At 38.2% G+C, this 23,281-nt stretch overlaps 1 protein-coding gene across 4 annotated transcripts in view; it reads left to right on the top strand.

Moving 5' to 3' along the window:
• AK3 (adenylate kinase 3) overlaps nt 1-23,281 on the top strand; it is a 51,846-nt gene that overhangs the window by 18,447 nt on the left and 10,118 nt on the right. For 2 of the 4 annotated variants that reach the window (XM_022573634.3, XM_022573631.2), the window contains exons 2-5: nt 7,528-7,647; nt 8,831-9,003; nt 9,631-9,749; nt 18,916-21,891. In XM_022573634.3, the coding sequence (XP_022429342.1) occupies nt 7,587-7,647; nt 8,831-9,003; nt 9,631-9,749; nt 18,916-19,036 (474 nt within the window). In that variant the 5' untranslated portion in view covers nt 7,528-7,586 and the 3' untranslated portion in view covers nt 19,037-21,891. Of the gene's footprint in view, nt 1-7,527; nt 7,648-8,830; nt 9,004-9,630; nt 9,750-18,915; nt 21,892-23,281 lie in introns of those variants that run through there. The other 2 variants (XM_022573632.2, XM_089913240.1) reach the window with 2 other exon arrangements.

A 23,281-nucleotide genomic window follows, 5' to 3' on the forward strand; every position in this document is an offset into this window, starting at 1 on the left:
ATGTGTGCTGGGTACTGGAGATACAGAGACAAATATATTTCACTGCAGGTGCTCACAGTTGGAACATGAGCACGCCGATGGCCATAAGTCTACTCAGGCTGCCATAACAGAATAGCACAGACTGGGCGACTTAAACAATAGAAATTTATTTTCTCATAGTTCTGGAGGCTAGAAGTCCAAGATCAAAGTGACAGCAGGGTTGGTTTCTGGTGTAGCCTTTCTTCCTGGCTTGCAAATGGCTACCTTCTCACTGGGTCCTCATGTGGTCTTTCCTCTTCCTCTTCTTGTAAGGACACCAGTCATATTAAATTAAAGTTCCCCTTTATGACCTCATTTAACCTTAATTACCTCCTTAAAGGCCCCATTTCTAAATACAGCCACATTGGGGGGTCAGGGCTTCAACATATGGATTTTAAGGGACACAATGCAGTCCATACCAACATGTAAACAGGTAGTTTCAGCAGTGTGATAAGTGCTGAAACAGAGATAAGTCTGTGACATTATGGAAGTCCAGAGGAGGAACTTTTGGTTGCCTCGGAGGTTGAGGGACACCTCATCATGAAGGACCCTTTAAGATGTAGCTTGAAAGATGAGTGAGAGCTTATCAGGCAACAGAGAGGAGAAAGAGGCGTGTGCAAAGGCTAGGAGGACCCAGAGTATGTGGAGCTCCTTGCTGGGGCCATAGTTTGATGGTTGGGTAGAAATGGTGGGGAGGTAGGTGGGGGAGAGATAAGATGAGGCCAGACCCACTTGGACCTTTATACAGTTCTTGAGTTGACATTCTATCCTGAAGCACAGTGGGAAGGGGAGGAATATAGACCTGGAATGGGAATTCTTTCTAGGTGCTTCACTGAAGAGGAGTCAGATTGAGTGATGGTTGCAGGGAGGACCAGGGTCAAGGGATGTTTTGATTTTCAGTATAATTCTTGTGAAATATCCCATGCATGAAAGTATTATAATTTCTTTGATGGTTAGAAGAAGAATAAAATGAACACCCATTTACCCACCATCAGACAGAAAACCAGTACTTTTGGGGTCCCCATATGTGCCTACCCATCACATTTCCTTCCTGCCCCCCCAGAGGTAACCACTATGTTGACTCAGTCTTTATTATTTGAGAAAGTTTTTTTTTTTTTAAGCCCGTGATTGGGTGTAAAGCTATCATTTGACTCATTCCTGTTGTTTTCCTAGTTTTATTTCAACATGTTTTTAAAGTAAAGTTTTATGTACATTATAATATAACAATGCTAAAAGCACTTTTTTTTTTTTTTTTTTGCGGTACGTGGGCCCCTCACCGCCGCGGCCCCTCCCGCTGCGGAGCGCAGGCCCAGCGGCCATGGCTCACGGGCCCAGCTGCTCCGCGGCACGTGGGATCCTCCGGGACCAGGGCACGAACCCACACCCCCTGCATCGGCAGGCGGACTCCCAACCACCGCACCACCAGGGAAGCGCTAAAAGCACTTTTGGCAGGAACTAGATTAATTCTCTATAGCCCTTTCTCTTGGCATATATAAAAGAGAACTGTATTTACAGGTTGGTCAGGCCCTCTTTTGTACTTCATAGCTGCTCAAACAATAAGTTGTTTCCAGTTAGTTCGGATATGAGGTGTGGTTGGTTTGAGTAGTCTTATAAGAATGACCAGATGTTAAAAGGAGATATAGAATTAAAAATGGTTTTTTTGTATTAATGTTTCTGTGTTTTAGAATTTCTGATTATTATCCTTAAAATCAAAAGCTGGTTTTAACCCTTCCTATTCCCTTTTAAGCTTCCTTTTCTGTTTTTATTTGTGAATAACTTTATAGAAAATCAGTTTATTTTGAATGATTTACTTTTAAACTAGCTTTTTGTGTTTTGTAGGTGTGGAAGCTCCCAAATTTGTTAACTTCTTGAATAAAAAAGGAAATTTTTTTTTAATGTGGAGTCTATTTAGATACAACATTAAATTATACGCAATCAAGGGAATAAAAATTTACTAAATGTCCAAAGAATATGCTGGACAAAAGTCCTTGTGTAATTTTAAGAGGGAGTAAAAACTTGAAATGTAATAAACAAACTGCTTAGACTATGACGTAGAGAGTTAAATCATTTTTATTTTTCTTTTAAATGGAAGCATTACAGGCTTCAGATTTTGATAACTATTGTGTTTAGTGATATAGAAAGTTGTTAGTGATATGAAAATGATTATTAGACTGTGCATGGGACTATCTACTCATAAAACAAAATATTTCGAGGTTTTTATATTATCAGGTTTGTTTTTTTTTTTGTGGTTCGCGGGCCTCTCAGTGTTGTGGCCTCTCCCGTTGCGGAGCACAGCCTCCGGACGCGCAGGCCCAGCGGCCATGGCCCATGGGCCCAGCCGCTTCGCGGCATGCGGGATCCTCCTGGACCGGGGCATGAACTCGCATCCCCTGCATTGGCAGGCGGACTCTCAACCACTGTGCCACCAGTGAAGCCCTATATTATCAGTTTTGATGATAATTATTCCTGAGTAATGTTGGTTTTATGAGTGGCTTTTTTTTGTTGTTTTGTTTTGCTTACCAGGTATTTTTCATCTTTAATTTTTTTTTTTTTGGCTGTGTTGGGTCTTCGTTGCTGTGTGCGGGCTTTCTCTAGTTGTGGCGAGTGGGGGCTACTCTTTGTTGCGGTGCGTGGGCTTCTCATTGCAGTGGCTTGTCCAGTTGTGGAGCACGGGCTCTAGGTGTGTGGGCTTCAGTAGTTGCAGCATGCAAGCTCAGTAGTTGTGGCATGAGGGCCCTAGAGCATGCAGGCTTCAGTAGTTGTGGTGTGTGGGCTTAGTTGCTCCACGGCATGTGGGATCTTTCCGGACGAGGGTTTGAACTTGTGTGCCTTGCGTTGGCAGGCGGATTCTTAACCACTGTGCCACCAGGGAAGTCCTACTTTTTCTAAAAAAACATCTTTATTGAGATATAATTCACATTACATAAAATTAACCCTCTTAAACTATGAATCAGTGTTTTTTTTTCAATTACATTCAGAGTTGTGCAACCATCACCACAATCAATTTTAAAACATTTTTATCACCCCAAAAAGACACCCTATTCCCATTAGTAGTCACTCTCCATTTTCCCCCAATGCTCCCAGCCCTGGACAACCACTGATCTTCCTTCTGTCTCTCTAGATTTGCCTACTCTGAGCATTTCATATAAATGGTGTGATGTAATACGTGGTTTTTTGTGTCTGGCTTTTTCCACTTATCATGTTTTCAAAGTTCATACACTTTGGGACTTCCCAGGTGGTGCAGAATCCACCTGCCAATGCAGGGGACACGGGTTCGAGCCCTGGTCCAGGAAGATCCCACATGCTGCGGAGCAACAAAGCCCATGTGCCACAACTACTGAGCCTGTGTGCCACAACTACTTGAGCCCGCGTGCCTAGAGCCTGTGCTCCACAACAAAGAGAAGCCACAGCAATGAGAAGCCCACACACCGCAACGAAGATTAGTCCCCGCTCGCCGCTACTGGAGAAAGCCCACGCGCAGCAACAAGGACTCAACGCAGCCAAAAAAAAAAAAAAAAAAAGTTCATACACTTTGCAACATGTATCAGTACTTCACTTCTTTTTATGGCTAAACAATATAATTTTGTATGGATATTCCACATTTTATTTACCCACTCGTCATTTGATGAAGATTTGGGTTGTTTTTGCTTTTTGGCTATTGTGAATAACGTTGCTGTGAACATTCACATACAAGTTTTCGTGTGAACTTACATTTTTATTTCTCTTGGAAAAATATACCTGAGCTGAATTGCTGCGTCATGTAGTAACTCTGTTTAAACCTTTGAAAAACTGCCACACTGTTTTCCAAATTGCCTATACCATTTATAATCCCACAAGCAATATATGAGGGTTTCAATTTCTCAACATTCTTGCCAACATTTGTCTTTTTTTTTTTTTGTTACGTCTTTTTGATTACAGCCATCCTGGTGAGTGTGAAGTGATATCTCATTGTGGTTTCCATTTGTTATTTCCCTAATGACTAATGATGTTGAGCATCTTTCCATGTGCTTATTGGCCATTCATATATCTGGTTTTTTTGTATTCAGATCCTTTGCCCGTTTAAAAAAATGGATTTCCTTTTTAAATGCTGAGTCGTAAGAATTCTTTAGATAGTCTAGATAAAAGTTCCTTATTAGGTATATGATTTACAGGAACGTTCTCACATTCAGTGGATTGGATTTTCACTTTGGTGATGGTGTTCTTTGAAGCATAAAAGTTTTAAATTTTAATGAAGTCTACTTAAGAGTTTTGTAGTTTTAGCTCTTATATTTAGGTCTGTGATATACATATTGAGTTAATTTTTTAATATGGTGTTAGATAGAGGCCCACCTAACCTAACCTGTTCTTTTGTGTATGGATATTCAGTTTTCCCAGCACCACTTGTTGAGAAGACTATTTCTTCCCCCATTGAATTGGCTTGGTATCCTTGTTGAAAATCAACTGACCGTAAATGTGAGGGGTTATTTCTCGGCTCTCATTTCTGTTCCATGTGTTCACACAAAAACTTATATATGAATATTCATAGCAACATTATGCCTATCCTTATGCCAGTACAAACAGTCTTTTGAAATCCGAAGTGCATGTCCTCCAACTTAGTTCTTCTTTTTCAAGATTGTTTTCAGCTATTCTGGATACCTTGCATTTCCATATGAATTTTACAGTCATTTTGTCAGTTTCTACAAAGACACCAGTTGGGATTTTGATAGGATTGCATTGAATCTGTAGATCATTTTCAAGGAGTCTTGCCATCTTAATATTAACTTTTCTAATCCACGAATATAAGCTATCTTTCCATTTAGTTAGGTCTTCTTTAATCTCTTTCAACAATGTTGTGGTTTTCAGATTACCAGTTTTGTGTTTTTTTAAAAGAGTATATTGCTAAGTTTTTTATTCTTTTTGATACAATTGTAAATGGAATTTTCTTAATTTCATTTTCATATTGTTCATTTTTGTATACTTTTGATCTTGTACCTTGAAACTTTGCTGAACTCATTTATTAGTTCTAATAGTTTTTTAGTAGATTCCTTAGGATTTTCTAAATACAAGATCATGTCACCTGGAAATAGAGATAATTTTACTTCTTCCTTTCTGGATGCCTTTTGTTCTTTTTCTGGACTCATTGCCCTGGCTACAGTCTCTGGTACAGTGTTGAAATGGCAAGAACAGATCATCTTTTTTTAAGGCTATTCTTATACTTAATATAAAATTAGGTACTTTATTAGTTAATCCAATCATCTCAATCCATTTGTTGCCATTAGTTGAGGGCTTGGCCTGAAGAGTGAGAGGGGAGGGGAGGGACCAATACTAGTTTTAGGGACTCAGCCTTGGAGAATTATGATTTTCCTCAATACTGAGTTTGAGCTCTGTGTTCCCCCAGAGCAGTGGTCAAAACCCTGACAACAGAGAGGTGCACACATATTAAGTATGTGGACCTTTCCAAGAGGGTATTTTAGAGAGTCCTGGGCGCTCTCAGAACCCAGGGCCTCTTCCAGATGCTGTTTATAAACCCAAGCAGTACACCTGTCAAACGGCAGCCAATTTCCATGTAGTTAATGTGTTTAGTTAGAAATCTAAAGTTTCATGAATTTGACAATTTAGGATATGTTCTGAAGTCAGTATGTCAGTCCATACCAAGAATTAGGAAAACAGTCATAAACTTTAAAAAAAAGTTTTTATTGGACTATGGTTGCTTCACAACGTTGTGTTAGTTTCTGCTATACAGCAAAGTGAATCAGTTATATGTATACATATATCTCCTCTTTTTTGGATTTCCTTCCCATTTAGGTCACCACAGAGCACTGAGTAGAGTTCCCTGTGCTATACAGTAGGTTCTCATTAGTTATCTATTTTATACATAGTAGTGTATATATGTCAGTCCCAATCTCCCAATTCATCCCACCCCCTCTCCCCGCTTGGTATCCATGAAAACAGTCATAAACTTTTACTGTTTAATCTCTGAATCCTGAGAATTTATCCATCAGAAATAACTCAGAAGCCCCCCCCAAAAAAAAAAGAAAAAAAAAGAGTGTTAAGATCTTTAAAAGCAGAAGTGGTAGGGAAAAATCAAGACTAATTTAAATTTTTAAATGTCTAACAGTATATATTGCCATGATAGACTATATATTTTTTAATTTTTTTTTTTAGAGTTTTTTTTTTTTGATGTAGACTTTTTTTTTTTGGCTGCATTGGGTCTTCATTGCTGCACGTGGGCCTTCTGTAGTTGTGGCGAACAGGGGCTACTCTTCGTTGCTGTGCTCATGCTTCTCATTGTGGTGGCTTCTGTTGTTGCGGAGCACGGGCTCTAGGTTGTGCAGGTTTCAGTAGTTGCGGCACGCAGGCTTCAGTAGTTGTGGCTCGCGGGCTCTAGTGCGCAGGCTCAGTAGTTGTGGCGCACGAGCTTAGTTGCTCTGTGGCATGTGGGATCTTCCCAGACCAGGGCTCAAACCCGTGTCCCTTGCATTGGCAGGCGGATTCTTAAGCACTGTGCCACCAGGGAAGTCCGAAAGAGTATATTTTTATCAAACATAGATATATACTGATGGAGTATTAGTTACCAAAAATGACGAAATGACTATATAAAATCACTGAAAAATATTTACAAAATGATGCTAAGTGAAAAAAGAGCACAAAACTATAAGTACACAGGTTTTTTTGTTTTTTTCTTTGTTGGTACGCAGGCCTCTCACTGTTGTGGCCTCTCCTGTTGCGGAGCACAGGCTCTGGACGCGCAGGCTCAGCGGCCATGGCTCACGGGCCCAACCGCTCTGTGGCATGTGGGATCTTCCCAGACCGGAGCACGAACCCGTGTCCCCTGCATCGGCAGGCGGACTCTCAACCACTGCGCCACCAGGGAAGCCCAGTACACGGGTTTTTATAGTGGCATGAAAAATTCTGAATGTGTGTAAATAGTTTGGTAAGAGATGATGAGGAAATGAAAATACTGTTGTGTAAGAATGACATACAATTATAGGTAATATATAAAAGTTGTTCATAAATTCTTTTCATGTATTTCATTAATAAAAATATAACATGATCACAGTGCTGATCTGGTCAAAAACTGAATTGTGACAGCAGCATCTCTTAGAGGATTAGAAAAATCTCTATAGTAACATGATTGCTGGCACTTAAACTGAGCCACTTAAAAATAATGACTATTTCAGTTTCTTATTTAAAAAGAAAATAATTTCAGTTAGTATATATATTTTTTCCCATAGAAAATCACAGAAAAGTGAAAATATGTTAAAAAAAAGAAAAGATAACAATTCTAACAGAGATGACTACTGCTAACATATTGTTTTATAGCTTTCCATTATTTTTATGTAATGGAGATTTTGAAATAGTTGTAGATTATTTTGTAATCTCTGTTTTTATCACAAAAGTTGATGATGCACATTTTCAAATGAGTGTGTTATCCAGGGGGCGTCTTTAGGTAACCAATTTCCTAGAGGACTAGAATAGGGTAGAATAGATGCACTTGCTGACTTTTATTTTTTCCCGCCTCTGCTATAGAAATTGGTGTGTTAGCCAAGACTTTCATTGACCAAGGGAAGCTCATCCCAGACGATGTCATGACTCGGTTGGTCCTTCATGAGCTGAAAAATCTCACCCAATATAGCTGGCTATTGGATGGTAAGTGGAATATTGAGAATATTTCAGCTGCCCAAAAGGATGCGTGCAGACAGGAGAGTGAGGATTTTATGCGCTACAGACATGGATGGTGGGCAGGGGGCCTGAGTGCTGCCACTCCCCACCCTGGGGCCTTGGGGGCCAGTCATGTTCTCTGGCCTGCTTTTTTTTAAATGCAAAGAGGGAAATGGACTGCATGATTTCTAAGCTCCTTCAGATATGACTTTTTGTTCCTTCCCCGCTTTTTGAGAATATTTAGGATAAGGGAGGATCACAAAAGGAAGAAGGAAGGCTGGAGAGTAACTTACAATCAGCTGTAAACATTCCCCAGCCAGAGGTGTGGCGGGATCCTTGAGGATATGTTGATGTTTAGTTTCTAGAGAGAGGTGTTTATTATAAGGAATTTGCTTACACAGTTATGGAGGTGGGCAAGTCCTAAGATCTTCAAAGCGAGTCAGGAACCTGGAGACCCAGGAGAGCCGGTGGTGTGATGGTGTAGTTTCAGTCTGAAGGCAGATGAGACCCAGGAAGAGGTGATGTTTGAGTTTGATTTCAGAGGCAGGAAAAAGCCATGTCCCAATTGCAAGGCAGTCAGGCAGGAGGAATTCCCCTTTATCTTCTGGGGAGGCCAGCAACTTTATTCTATCCAGGCGTATCCACATTAGGGATAACAATCTGCTTTACTCAGTCAACTGATTTAAGTGTTAATCTCACCCCAAAAGACACCCTCACAGACACACCCAAAATACTGTTTGACCAAATATCTGAGCAACCTGTGGTCTGGACAAGTTGACACATAAAATTAACTATCACGGCTGCCCTACAACTACAAAAAGGTTGTCATCCGCCTTCCTGGTGTTATTGCTTTTGTTCACATTGCTCAATATTAACTAATTTTCTTCCTTCTCCCCTTTCTCCCCATGGCTCTTTCTTCCTTTGTTCCCTTTTTTTTTTTTTTTTTTTGCGGTATGCGGGCCTCTCACTGTTGTGGCCTCTCCCGTTGCGGAGCACAGGCTCCGGATGCGCAGGCTCAGCAGCCATGGCTCACGGGCCCAGCCGCTCCGCGGCATGTGGGATCTTCCCGGACCGGGGCATGAACCCGTGTCCCCTGCATCAGCAGGCAGACTCTCAACCACTGCACCACCAGGGAAGCCCCCTTTGTTGATTTTTAATTTACTTTGTAAAGGTTTTCCAAGGACACTTCCACAGGCAGAAGCCCTGGATAGAGCTTATCAGATAGACACAGTGATTAATCTGAACGTGCCCTTTGAGGTCATCAAGCAACGCCTCACTGCTCGCTGGATCCATCCAGGCAGTGGCCGTGTCTACAACATCGAATTCAACCCTCCCAAAACCATAGTGAGTATTTAGGGGGGAACTGACTTGGCCTTCAGCGTAGCCAACTGTCTCCAGTCCTCTTGCACTCACAGGTGACCTTGGATACCCTTGGATGACCAGAACTCCTGAGGGCATGTTCTCAGGTTACTTGGTGTAGTCAAATCGTCTAGTCCAGTCAGCTTGGTAGTAAAGGCATCCCCAGGAGCAATGGGGGTTATTCCTTCAAAAGCATGTATTGATTTCCTACTCTGTGTCAGGGAGTGTGTTAGAAATTGGGGCAGTAGGGATTAATGACACCTTGGGTTATTTAGGGCTTGCAGTTGAGATTCCCAGTCTGTAGCTGAATCTTTTTGTATATGTATGTTTTTAATGTAATATATATAATATAATATATAATATAAAATTATCTAGAGGCTGCTTAGAAAACCTTTTGCTCTAAAGAGAAGGTGATTGACACTGTGGAAATGATCGTGGGGTCTCATGGCTCTGTGTCGCAATGACCTGGATTTGGATTTGATTCCATTTATTTAAAAACACATTTTTGTTTGCTGCTTGCATAGATGTCTGTTTAAAAATCAGTTAACTACCTATAAAAATATCCTTCAAAAATATGATATTTGATGCCAGCATCTTCTAACTCCCATTTAGGGCATTGATGATCTGACTGGGGAGCCTCTCATTCAGCGTGAGGATGATAGACCAGAGACGGTTGTCAAGAGACTGAAGGCTTATGAAGCCCAAACAGAGCCCGTCCTGGAATACTACCGGTGAGTTGGTCACTTTTCACAACTTCTCTTGTATGATGAATCACTAAATCATTTTCTGATTATCCATGCTTTATAGCCAAAATGCTAAAATACCAGAAGATCCAACTCAAATTGGTTTAAATAATAAAGGAAATGTTAAAATGTTGTATACTTTGATAAATTGTCTATCAAAACAGAAGCTTAAGCTTAAAAGAAAGTTTTTTGCTTTCATTTGCTTTCATTGTAATAGCTGTGGAAATCAATAAAATAGACTCTTAGCAAAAAAAAAATAAAAATAAATAAAGGAAATGTATTTGCTTGTGTAACAGAGAAGGCCAGAAGGTAGTTTGGGCTTCATTTGCCCCTAGGTTTGATCAGAATTTTGCTCTTCTCTCTGTTTTGTATTGGCTCTGTCTTTGGGCTTCCTGCATAGTTATACATGGTTGCCAGGAACAGCCACAGCATTCTCTTTATGAAAGGCTGAGGGGTCGCCTTCCCCACAGTGAACAAAAGCCTTAGATTGAACCAACTTGAACAGCCACTGTGGTCAGGGAATGCTTTGTATTCTAGGCCTAGGTTACTGCCCATTCCTGAACCAGTCACTGGGATGGGAGAGATTACACTCATTGGTCCACACCCAGAGCAGGGAGTGGGTCAGTCTCACCCAAACTCTGTTGTCTAGTGGAGGGAGGGCTGGAATGAATGCCGGGGAGGCAAACCTAATGGTGCCCACTCCCTGTGACAATAGAGGACACTACAGCACAGAAGACTCTCAAATGACATAATCCTCAGATCATTTATTTGCCAAACAGTCTTTAGAAGTTTATATTCAAACATAGTTTTGTTAACTCTTAAGGGAAGTCATATCCCACCACAAATATGGGAACTCTACTGAATTAATAATTGACTCAGGCTAAGAAATAATTCCGTTTCTTTACTCAGCCTTCCCCTCTCCTAACAGAGGATTGATTACATTCACTTTCCTTTCATTCATTCACTTACTGAAAAATGACTCAGCATTAGGACAGGACAGTGCTGTGGTTAAAGCGCAGACTCTGGAGCCAGAGTGCCTAAGTTCAAATCCCAGCTCACCATTTATTAACTTGACCTTAACCTCTTGTTTAACCTCTGTTTTCTCCACTGTTAAAGGGGGATGAGACTAAAGGGTTGAAAGATGGAGTTAATATGTGTAACTCTTAGAATTGTGTCTGACACACATTAAGCACTATATGATTATTAGCTATTATTATTGTTGTTGTAATGGGGTAACTATGCAGTGAATTCTGAAGCAGTAGTCTCCAAATTATTTTAATAGTTATTTCTGGAGGGTGAAATTACAAGGGAGTAGCTGTTACTATAATTTTGTGATTGATTATATAAAGAGCCTGGCTCTGCAGATTACCAGCTGTGTGGCCCTGGGCAAGGTGTTTCAACTTCTGTGCCACAAATTCTTCACTTGTAAAATCAGAGCAGTATTAAATAGTACCCACTTTATAGGGTTGTTAAGGGAGTGAAGTGAGAGAGCCCCTGTAAAGACTTACAGCAGTCCTGGCACTGTTAAATCACTCAGTGGTAACGATTATAATTTACTCGGTTGACACTGTGCTAGCTAGGCCCCTGGTCCACACACGTAATTAGACCCAGTCCCTGCCAGCCCCAAAGAAACTCACCTTCTTTATGAGGCAAAGTGCTGGGTAAACAATATTCATCATACAATATGATACGTGCTTATGTGAATCAGAGACCTAATTCACCCTAGCTTAAGCAAAAGGGAAATTTATTGGTCATGTAACTAAAGGGTCCAAAGGTAGATAGTTTGGGTCCAGGTGTTCAAACAGTGTCATCAGGCCTTAGTCACTCCACTTCCTTATGTTGGCTTCAATCTCAGGTGGGCTCTCCCTGTGTGAGCCCCTCAACATTCCACCTCACCTCCTACCAGTTTACTCCAGCAGAAAAGAGAGCCTCTTTGCCTGCAAAAGTCCTGGAATTAGTACTAACTAGCTCTGATCATGTCCATACTTGAGTCTGGGAAGTAGGGACAGTACCATCTGAATCTCACAGACTGAGTTTGGTGAAAAGGTTGTTTCCCTAAAAGGCGTTTGTTATTCGTTCAAAAGTAACCAGAAGAAGGGAGAACACATTGTTGCTGAGCAGATAACAACACTGTGAGGCTATTAACAGAGGTAATAACAGAATGCAGTGGAAATACAGTGGCTGTAGGGATTAGTTCTGTAAAATGTGGGAAGGGAATTTGGGGAAGACTGTAGAGATGAAGTGTATGGCCCGGCTCCCTATCTCAGGAGGTACCCTAGTCTTTCTCGGCTTCTGGCTTTTGCTACCTCTTGCCATCAATCAAAGCATTTCCGTCTAAGCTCCTGCACATAAAACTAGGACTAGACTTAACCAACAATTAAAAGTGGTATTTCCAGCAGCCTTAGAGTCTGCATTGTTATTTTAAAATACCGACAGTTGTATTGTTGCTCTTAAAACTTCTCAGCTGTGGGACATCTGATAGAGTAATTAAGTCTGCGTTTACAAGCGATATGATGCTTTTACTTTTTAGAGGAAAAAATAGCTGAAGCTGGCTCCATTTTATTACGTAGAAATTAAGGTGACACATGTTCGTCCAAGGTACACAGCTTTAGGACTGAATAGGTGCCTATAGTTGTTCCTTCAGTAATTAACCCACTTCTGACATTGGCTTGACTTTAAGGTGGCTCTTCAAGAGGCTTACAACAGTTAAGAAGCTTGTTCTCTTGAAAGTTTTACAAGATGTCTGTGAATTTAGAAGCAGGAGGGCTTTAGCAGATGTTTCTTACCAAGAAAACAGTGGGAATTATTTAACATAGTCTTAACTGGCAAATCTTATGAGGTATCCAGAAAGGAATGCTTTTGTTCCCAGTGAAACATCTTAAAATCTAGTGAAAAGGTTGCAGAAGTATGACAGATCCTGTTTTTAGAAAGTAATAAACCAGAGTTCTTCATTTGCTCTTCTGCAGCCTTTAAGCCAGTGTGTATATGAGAAGCTGGAGGAGGAGAGTAAATAAGAGGAATGCCAGAATCTCTGGCAGGAATCTGTTTTGAAAAGCAGCCCCTGGATTCTGATACTTTTCACCACTGAACCCTCAGGAAACTGGAGTGAATAGACTTTGGCTGCTGGCATGGTAACAAGCCAGACAAATCTGCCTGGGGAGAAATGGAGAAACCCAATAGGAAACAATAAAAACAATGTTTTAAAATTCCCTTTTCCCTAAAATGCAGAAGGAGAGCATAGAGAAAAAATAAACCAAGTGAAAGAAGGAAGGATAATCAAGTATTAGAAAGCTGTCTTGCAAAGGGGTAAGTAGACAGAGAAAGCCAAGGATGTTCTGGTGTTTGGCAGGACCTGTGTTTGGAAACCTACTACCATTTTGGTGAGTTGGGTTATTGCTTTACATCCCTAACACATAGTTTTATCAGTAAAATAAGGAAACTTGAGCTTTAAAGAGGATTAAATGAATTATTAGCACTTAGCACATGCTCAAAAAATGATAGGTGCATCTTAAAAGTGACCATTTGTGTTAGCCAGAGCGCACAACTGAAACCAAAATCTAGGTTTTCCAACACCCAGCCAAGTGCCTTTCTCTTTTGATCACACAGACCTATACTTACTGACACCCTTAAATCTACACTATCATCTTTTAAGAATCATTTTGAAAAGCTCATTAGGAAAACTCAGACCTGTGGGGGTTTTTTCTTTCATTTTTTAAAAATTGAAGTATAATTGACTTATAATATTATATTAGTTTCAGATGTACAACATAGTGATTCAATATTTTTTTATTAGAAAATGATCACAATAAGTCTAGTTACTGTCACCATACAGTTATTACAATATTATTGACTATATTCCCTATGATGTATATCGCATCCCCATGACATTTATTTTATAACCAGAAGTTTCTACCTCTTAATATCCCACACCTATTTCCCTTATTCCCCTGTATCCCTCCCCTCTGGCAACCAGCAATTTATTTTCTGTATGTGGGTCTGTTTTTGTTTTGTTATGTTTGTTCATTTGGTTTGTTTTTTAGATTCTACAAGTGAAATCATACAGTATTTATATTTCTCTGACTTACTTCACTTAGCTTAATACCCTCTAGGTGCATCTATGTTTTTGCAAATGGCAAGATTTCATTCTTTTTTATGGCTGAATAATATTCCATTTTATATACATACTACATCTTCTTTATGCATTCGTCCGACACTTAGGTTGTTTCCATATCTTGGGTATTATAAATAATGCTACAATGAACATGGAGGTGCATATAGCTTTTTGAGTTAGTGTTTTTGTTTTCTTTGGATAAATGCCCAAAAGTAGAATTGCTGGATCATATTGTAGTTCTATTTTTAATTTTCTGAGGAACCTCCATACTGTCTTTCACAGTGGCTGTGCCAATTTCCATTTCCACCAACAGTGCATGATGGTTCCCTTTTATCCACATCCTCACCAACACTTGTTATTTGTTGTTTTTTTGATAAAAGCCATTTTGATAGGTGCGAGATGATATCTCATTTTGCTTTTGATTTGCATTTCCCTGATGATTAGTGATGATGAACATCTTTTCATGTGCTGTTGGCCATCTGTATGTCTTCTTTGGAAAAATGTCTGTTCAGGTCCTCTGCCCATTTTTTAATCAGATTGTTTATTTTTTTGATGTTGAGTTGTATAAGTTCTTTGTATATTTTGGAATTAACCCCTTATCAGATAAATCATTTCCAAATATCTTCTCCCATTCAGCTGGCTGCCTTTTCGTTTTGTCGATAGTTTCCTTGGCTGTGCAAACCCTTTTTAGTTTGATGTAGCCCCATTTGTTTATTTTTGCTTTTGCTTCCCTTGCCTGAGGAGACAGATCCAAAAAAATATATTGCTAAAACTGATTTCAAAGAGCATACTCCCTCTGTTTTCTTCTAGGAGTATTATGGCTTCAGGTCTTACATTTAAGTCTTTAATCCTTCTTGATTTTGTGTAAATGGTGTGAGAGAGTAATCCAGTTTGATTCTTTTCCATGTAGCTCTCCAGCTTTTCCAACACCATTTACTGAAGAGGCTGCCTTCTCCCCATTGTATATTCTTGCCTCCTTTGTCATAGATTAATTGACCCTACAAGTGCAGGTTTATTTCTGGGCTGTTTATTCAGTTCCATTGATTTATATATATGGTTTTGTGCTAGTATCATACTGTTTTGATTACTGTAGCTTTGTAGTATAGTCTGAAGTCAGGGAGCATGATGCCTCCAGCTCTGTTCTTCCTCAAGATTGTTTCAGCTGTTCAGGGTCTTTTGTGTATCCATGCAAATTTTAGAACTATTTGTTCTAGTGCTATGAAAAATGACATTGGTATCTTGATAGGGATTACACTGAATCTGTATATTGCCTTGCGTAGTATGGTCATTTTAACAGTATTGTTCCAATCCATGAACATGGTATATCTTTCTCTTTTTCTGTGTCTTCTTCAGTGCCTTATAGTTTTCTGAGTACAGCTCTTTTACCTCCTTGGTTAGATTTATTCCCAGAGTTTTTTGTTTTTGTTTTAATGCAATTGTTAGTGGGATTTTCTTAATTTCTCTGATAGTTTATCAGTGTATAAAAATGCAACAGAATTCTATAAAAAGAGGGAGAGGACTCAAATCAATAAAATTAGAAATGAAAAAGGAGAAGTTACAATAGACACCGCAGAAATACAGAGCATCATAAGAGACTATTACAAGCAACTCTATGCCAATAAAATGGACAACCTGGAAGAAATGGACAAATTCTTAGAAAGGTATAACTTTTCAAGACTGAACCAGGAAGAAATAGAAAATATGAACAGACCAATCACAAGTAATGAAATTGAAACTGTGATTAAAAATCTTCCAACAAACAAAAGTCCAGGACCAGATGGCTTCATAGGTGAATTCTATCAAACATTTAGAGAAGAGCTAACACCCATCCTTCTCAAACTCTTCCAAAAAATTGCAGAGGCAGGAACACTCCCAAACTCATTCTATGAGGCCACCATCACCCTGATACCAAAATCAGACAAAGATACTATAAAAATAGCAAATTACAGACCAATATCACTGATGAATATAGATGCAAAAATCCTCAACAAAATACTAGCAAACAGAATCCAACAACACATTAAAAGGATCATACACCATGATCAAGTGGGATTTATCCCAGGGATGCAAGGATTCTTCAATATATACAAATCAATCAATGGGATACACCATATTAACAAATTGAAGAATAAAAACCATATGATCATCTCAATAGATGCAGAAAGAGCTTTTGACAAAATTCAACACTCATTTATGATAAAAACTCTCCAGAAAGTGGGGATAGAGGAAACTTACCTCAACATAATAAAGGCCATATACCACAAACCCACAGCAAACATCATTCTCAATGGTGAAAAACTGGAAGCATTTCCACTAAGATCAGGAACAAGCCAAGGATGTCCACTCTCACCACTATTATTCAACATAGTTTTGGAAGTCCTAGCCATGGCAATCAGAGAAGAAAAAGAAATAAAAGGAATACAAATTGGAAAAGAAGAAGTAGAACTATCACTGTTTGCAGATGACATGATACTATACATAGAGAATCCTAAAGATGCCACCAGAAAACTACCAGAGCTAATCAATGAATTTGGTAAAGTTGCAGGATACAAAATTAATGCACAGAAATATCTTGCATTCCTATACACTAACAACGAAAGATCAGAAAGAGAAATTAAGGAAACAGTCCCATTCACCATTGCAACAAAAAGAATAAAATACCTAGGAATAAACTACCTAAGGAGGTAAAAGACCTGTACTCAGAAAACTATAAGACACTGATGAAAGAAATCAAAGATGACACAAACAGATGGAGAGATATACCATGTTCTTGGATTGGAAGAATCAATATTGTGAAAATGACCATACTACCCAAAGCAATCTACAGATTCAATGCAATCCCTATCAAATTACCAGTGGCATTTTTTACAGAACTAGAACAAAAAATCTTGAAATTTGTATGGAGACACAAAAGATCCTGAATAGCCAAAGCAGTCTTGAGGGAAAAAAACAGAGCTGGAGGAATCAGAGTCCCTGACTTCAGACTATACTACAAAGCCACAGTAATCAACACAATATGGTACTGGCACAAAAATAGAAATATAGATCAATGGAAGAGGATAGAAAGCCCAGAGAAAAACCCACGCACCTATAGTCAACTAATGTATGACAGAGGAGGCAAAGATATACAATGGAGAAAAGACAGTCTCTTCAATAATTGGTGCTGGGAAAACTGGACAGCTACATATAAAAGAATGAAATTAGAACACTCCCTAACACCATACACAAAAATAAACTCAAAATGGATTAGGGACCTAAATGTAAGACCGGACACTATAAAACTCTTAGAGGAAAACATAGGAAGAACACTCTTTGACATAAATCACAGCAAGATATTTTTTTAATTCACCTCCGAGAGTAATGGAAATAAAAACAAAAATAAACAAATGGGACCTAATGAAACTTAAAAGCTTTTGCAAAGCAAAGGAAACTACAAACAAGACGAAAAGACAACCCTCAGAATGGGAGAAAATATCTGCAAACAAATCAATGGACAAAGGATTTATCTCCAAAATATATAAACAGCTCATGCAGCTCAATATTAAAAAAAACAAACAACCCAATCAAAAAATGGGCAGAGACCTAAATAGACATTTCTCCAAAGAAGAGATACAGATAGCCAAGAAGCACATGAAAAGCTGCTCAACATCATTAATTATTAGAGAAGTGCAAATCTAAACTACAGTGAGGTATCACCTCACACCAGTTAGAATGGGCATCATCAGAAAATCTACAAACGACTAATGCTGGAGAGGGTGTGGAGAAAAGGGAACCGTCTTGCACTGTTGTTGGTAGGAATGTAAATTGATACAGCCACTATGGAGAACAGTATGGAGGTTCTTTAAAAAACTAAAAACAGAATTACCATATGACCCAGCAATCCCACTACTGGGCATATACCCAGAGAAAACCATAATTCAAAAAGACACATGCACCCCAATGTTCATTGCAGCACTGTTTACAATAGCCAGGTCATAGAAGCAACCTCAATGCTCATCAACAGACGAATGGATAAAGAAGATGTGATACATATATACAATGGAATATTACTCAGCCATAAAAAGGAATGAAATTGGGTCATTTGTAGAGATGGATGGATCTAAAGACTGTTAGACAGAGTGAAGTAAGCCAGAAAGAGAAAAACAAATATCGTATATTAATGCATATATATGGAACCTAGAAAAATGGTACAGGTGAACCAGTTTGCAGGGCAGAAATAGAGACACAGATGTAGAGAACAAACGTATGGACACCAAGGGGGGAAAGTGGTGGGGGTGGGGGTGGGATGAATTGGGAGATTGGGATTGACATGTATACACTAATACGTATAAAAATAACTAATAAGAACCTATTAAAATAAAATTTAAATATTAAAAAAATGCAACAATTCTATATGTTAATTTTGTATCCTACAACTTTACTGAATTCATTTATTAGCTCTGACAGTTTTTTGGTGGTATCTTTAGGATTTTCTATATATAGAATCACATCATCTGCAAAATGAGTTTTAGTTCTTCCTTTCCAATTTGGATTCCTTTCCCCCCCGCCCTTGTCGGATTGCTGTGGCTAGGACTTCCAATACTATGTTAAATTAAAACGGTGAGAGTGGGCATCCTTGTTTTGTTTCTGATCTTAGAGGAAATGCTTTCAGCTTTTCACCATTGAGTATGATGTTGGCTGTAGGTTTGTCATATATGGCCTTAATTACATTGACGTATGTTCCCTCCATACCTATTTTGTTGAGAGTTTTTATCATAAATGGATGTTTAATTTTGTCCAAAGCTATTCTGTAGCTATTGAGACAATCGTATGATTTTTATTCTTCAATTTGTTAATGTGGTGTATCACATTGATTTGTAGGTATTGAACCAGACTTGCATCCCTGGGATAAATCCCACTTCATGGCATATGATCCTTACTGTTGAATATGGTTTGTTAATACTTTGTTGAGGATTTTTGCATCTGTGTTCATCAGTGATATTGGCCCGTGATTTTCTTTTTTTATGCTGTCAGACCTTTTTTTTGTTTGTTTTTCATCCTTAGGAAAAAAGGGGTGTTGGAAACATTCTCTGGAACAGAAACCAACAAGATCTGGCCATGTGTATATGCTTTCCTACAAACAAAAGTTCCACAAATAAACCAGAAAGCATCAGTTACTCCTTGAGGAAAAGTGCGTATAACTAGTAAGATGAGCAGAAGCTCCTTGTCTGTGCATTTAGAAGTTCATTGTCCTAAGACTCTGGCATGTATAAATTCTTTGAAAATTGTGTTTTATTTCTGCTGATTTTATTCTGGAAATTAAGGATGTGCCAAATGAGTCAGATGTGAAGATTCATCTTTTGAAATGTCTATTGTGTTTTATCCAGTTATCTTCTATGGATGCACAATTAAAAAACATCAGAGATGTCTCAAGTTTTGAAAATTACTGAGCATAATTAAAAGAGCAGTTGGTAATAATCTAAGTTTTGTTCAGAAGAGGAGTGGTTGATAAAGTTTCCTTATTTTTCTTGAAAAGTAAAAAAAAAATTCCATGTCATTTGTGCAAAGTGTCTTATCAGAGGCTTTTGTGTAGACTGATGCTAAAAGAGATCTCTAGCACTGTGGTACACAGTTTTGTGGGACACTGTGTCTACAGAATTCCAGAAAAAAAGCAACGGGATTTACAGATTAGTTGCAGAATGCAAATTCACTGCTGCCTTTTATTGACCTAAAACAAATAGACTTGCCAGGTATTTCTCCAGCAACATGGGTTTATTCGAGATCAGCAGATAATTGCAATTTGGGGTCTGCAACCACGGTGAGCCATGTGCAAGTCCTCCTCACAGCAAGGGAAGGAGAATGCTTTTATAGAGGGTAAAGGAAGTTGGGAGGGCTATAGTAAACAGAGTCCGTGGCTTTTCATTGGCTGAGTCCTTGCCAGGAAAGGAGAGTCTGTCTTCTGTTGGGCTCTACTATCTTCACAAGTCATGAGAGCTCCCCCTTCTGGTCTCCTGACTCTAATTGAGGTGTCTATTATTTTTTTACACTATACACTAGCAAACTTATAGTAGCCATATATGCTATATTTTGTTGTTAAACATACTTTCAGTTTACTCCAGATTTTCAATTTGCTATAAAAGTGTACCAATTAGCATATAGGAAAATATACTTTTCTATGACTTATTTTCTTTTGAAAATAGTTGTGTACTGAGGGATATGATTTGTTAGAAATTGACAGCATAAGTTCTTGCAAAAGCACCAAAGTTGAATTTTCAATAGAATATGTAATTAAACTCTTATGTTTTCAGGTGTTACTCAGGTTAAGAAATGTGTGCTTTAGGATCTACTTGCCAGTTTCTCTTTTTGATCCAAATGTATGATCTGCCTTGATGAGTAACAAAGAGAAAGAAAGAAAGAGAAGAGAGAGACAGAAAGAAAGAAAGAAAGAAAGAAGCATAAGAGAAAACCCATGGCACTACGTAAAATAAGCATACTTTTTCATTAGGAAATCAATCATGTTTGCCTGGGGAAAATTCCCTTGACATAAATAACAATCATGATTAGTAAAGGTGTAGCAATTAAAAGGATTTACATATGTTAAAAAAAACAGGAAACTGATTGATTTTGCTTGGAAGAGTTCTTTATTCCTAATCAAAGAAGTTGACAGCTACTAGTGTTAACTGCTATCCTACCTTAATGGGGAAGAATTCTGCCGGTGAATGTAATCTGAACAGCCATTTTAAAACGAAAATGATTTGATTCCTTAGTGGGGCAACGGGATGCGTGCTTACACGGTGGCCTGTTAGGAAGAGCAGGGCAATGAGAGGTGAAGGAGAAATCTGACAATATCTTCAATCTCTTACTTGGTTCTAGATGAAATGAAACAAGTCATCGTATAAACCATTATTAACTACCTTTGAAAATTTGGCCCGTTTTATGCTAGGCACTGAAAATACAAATGCCAGCAAGCGATTCTTACATATCTTGCGGGAAAAAAAACTTACTTTTCTTAGATTTTTTAAAATTCAATATTGATCTTTCAAAAATGTACCAAGGCTTTAAAAAAGTATTATGGTAAACATTTCATCCTTCACAAAACTTCCTTTAATGCCTTATTTGAATGTTAATATGTGCATTCTAAAAATGTTGGGAACTACTAAACTTATGAATTATCAAACATACATTAATATCAGTGTATTAGAATTAAATGAAAATTTAGAACTGTGGATATTACATTGTCTTTGGTAATTCATAGGGCCCGCTCTATCTCACCTTCCCTTCTGCTGCCTTGATGTCTCATTTGCTTCTGAATTAGTGTCTGCTTTCTAAATAATAATTGTCTTAAAACAGTACTGTTTTAGATACGTAGGCTGGTTTCATTTTACACTTTATCTCCTGCCATAATACTGCAGCCATACTGGCCTTCTTGACACCTTCAGGAGATTTAGAAATCAAAAAGAGGGATAGAAGAACATAGCTATGAAAATTAAGACCCTTCTTCCTGTGATCATTCCCTCCCCACTCCCAAAACAACCCAAAGTTTTGCACATACATCCATTACTTTGGGAAACGCCTGCACTATTAAAAAAAGAATTTGTTTTCTGCTATAATAACTATCATTATGATTTATGTGTCACATGAAAATATGTCTGGAGTTGAATGCCATGGCCAGAAGCTATTGTGCCTTAGTTAAAAGCTAATAAGACTTCAACCCATTACCTTATTTTCTAGAGTACCACAAGTTATTTTGGTACACATTTCATAAGCAGAATGTGCTGTGGGAAATGCAAAGTGGCGGTTAGTACCATCCAGAAATCTTATTTAATTCCATTTGAAATAGTTCAGATTTCTAAACCCTACACCACAGCTGCTTCCCCTCCAGCTATTTACAATGGTATTTGAGCAAAATATTTTGGACATTCATACTTTGTGACAAAACTTACCTATGTTAACAACAAATCATGGTATTACAGACCTCAGATTATATTAAATTTCTGTAATACTGTAACCAACAACAATAAATTTGTATTTTAAAACATGTTTATAAGTTGTCTTTTCATTAACAGAAGAAAATATTCCAAGACACTGGTAAACTGCAGAAGCAGCCTTCCTATCTTTGCAATTCAAGATTCTGATTTTAGAAGTTATAAAAATTTTAAACACAAAATAGTCTAGCTGTGTTTAAAGCTTCTGGTGAAAGCCCATATGTTTTGCAGAGTCCACACCCAGCTCTAGCTTTTTTTTTTTTTCTTTAGCTCACTAATGATCACGTTTTTCCATATAGCATTGAGTAAAAAGTTAAACTGTCGTGCAGGTCAAATTGCACGACAAAGTGTAAATCAGTCTGGTGGTGTCATATTTTACCAAAGGACTCTTAAGTGTTTGAAGAGTAAATAGCATGACAAATCATGCCATTTAAAGAAACAAGTGAAATATGTGAGAATCTTTAAAAATCATTTTCATACTTAGAAAACATCAAACCTTAAATCTAATTCTTCAAGCCTTATGAGAATGGTTTCAACTTCATTATTAGATGGTAAGCAATTCATAATCAACTTTTATTCATCTTTGTACCCTCCCCCCCAGTTAGCTTACATAGTAAGCAAGCAAATAAATACTTATTAGATGAGTCAGCTTCTTAGAAGACCTGTGACATAGTATGTACATGTCCATTACAGATGGGAAATGAATGCATAGACTTTTAAAATGCATATGATATAGCAGCAATGAAATGAAAAGCCTGGCCCTCAGCTGAGACAAGTACGTTTCTGTCCCACATCAATTTAAGAACTGAAATACATGACTGACTTTGAGAACAGTAAACTGACATCTTTTTATTTTTCTCTGAAAATATGCCAAGATTAACTTCAGGATCACTTTGCCTAAACCCACAATGTTTTCATCCTGTAAGAGAATCTACTTAACTAAACTATATCCATGTTCTTTGGGCATCATCTAATTAGTTCACTTTTAAAAGGGTAATAGGAATGCCAGGCGGACAGAAGTCCCAATTTTCCTAGAGAGAAGTTACAGGAGATTGTGAGCTTTTCGGCAATATTTGAAAGAGCCCACTAATGGTACAATTGGATGAGAATGTTACTCGTCTTTCTCTCCTAGAGAATAATCTTAAATCAGTATTATTTCCACCACCATTAATAAAATGAGACTGAGTTAACAGGGAATAGTGAAAACTATTTTTTAAAAATCTTTTATTGGAAGATTAATTTTATCAAATGAAATAATCTCTGATGGACACTTTGATGTCAAAGGTTTCACTTATTTGTTTGGACTTTCCATGGTTTGTATAGTTTGGAGAAAATTGTCTAACGTGAAATATAAATTATTCCTTTGCTTAGTATACTCGTATTATTTAAGAAACAGAAGACATTTCTCCTAATAGGAGTTAGTTCTTAGTAGTAAAGCAAAATAA

The sequence above is a fragment of the Delphinapterus leucas genome, chromosome 6 (assembly GCF_059928025.1).
Source record: "Delphinapterus leucas isolate spDelLeu-1000000601 "Yukka" chromosome 6, BTC_Dleu_Yukka2, whole genome shotgun sequence".
Taxonomy (NCBI): Eukaryota; Metazoa; Chordata; class Mammalia; order Artiodactyla; family Monodontidae; genus Delphinapterus; species Delphinapterus leucas.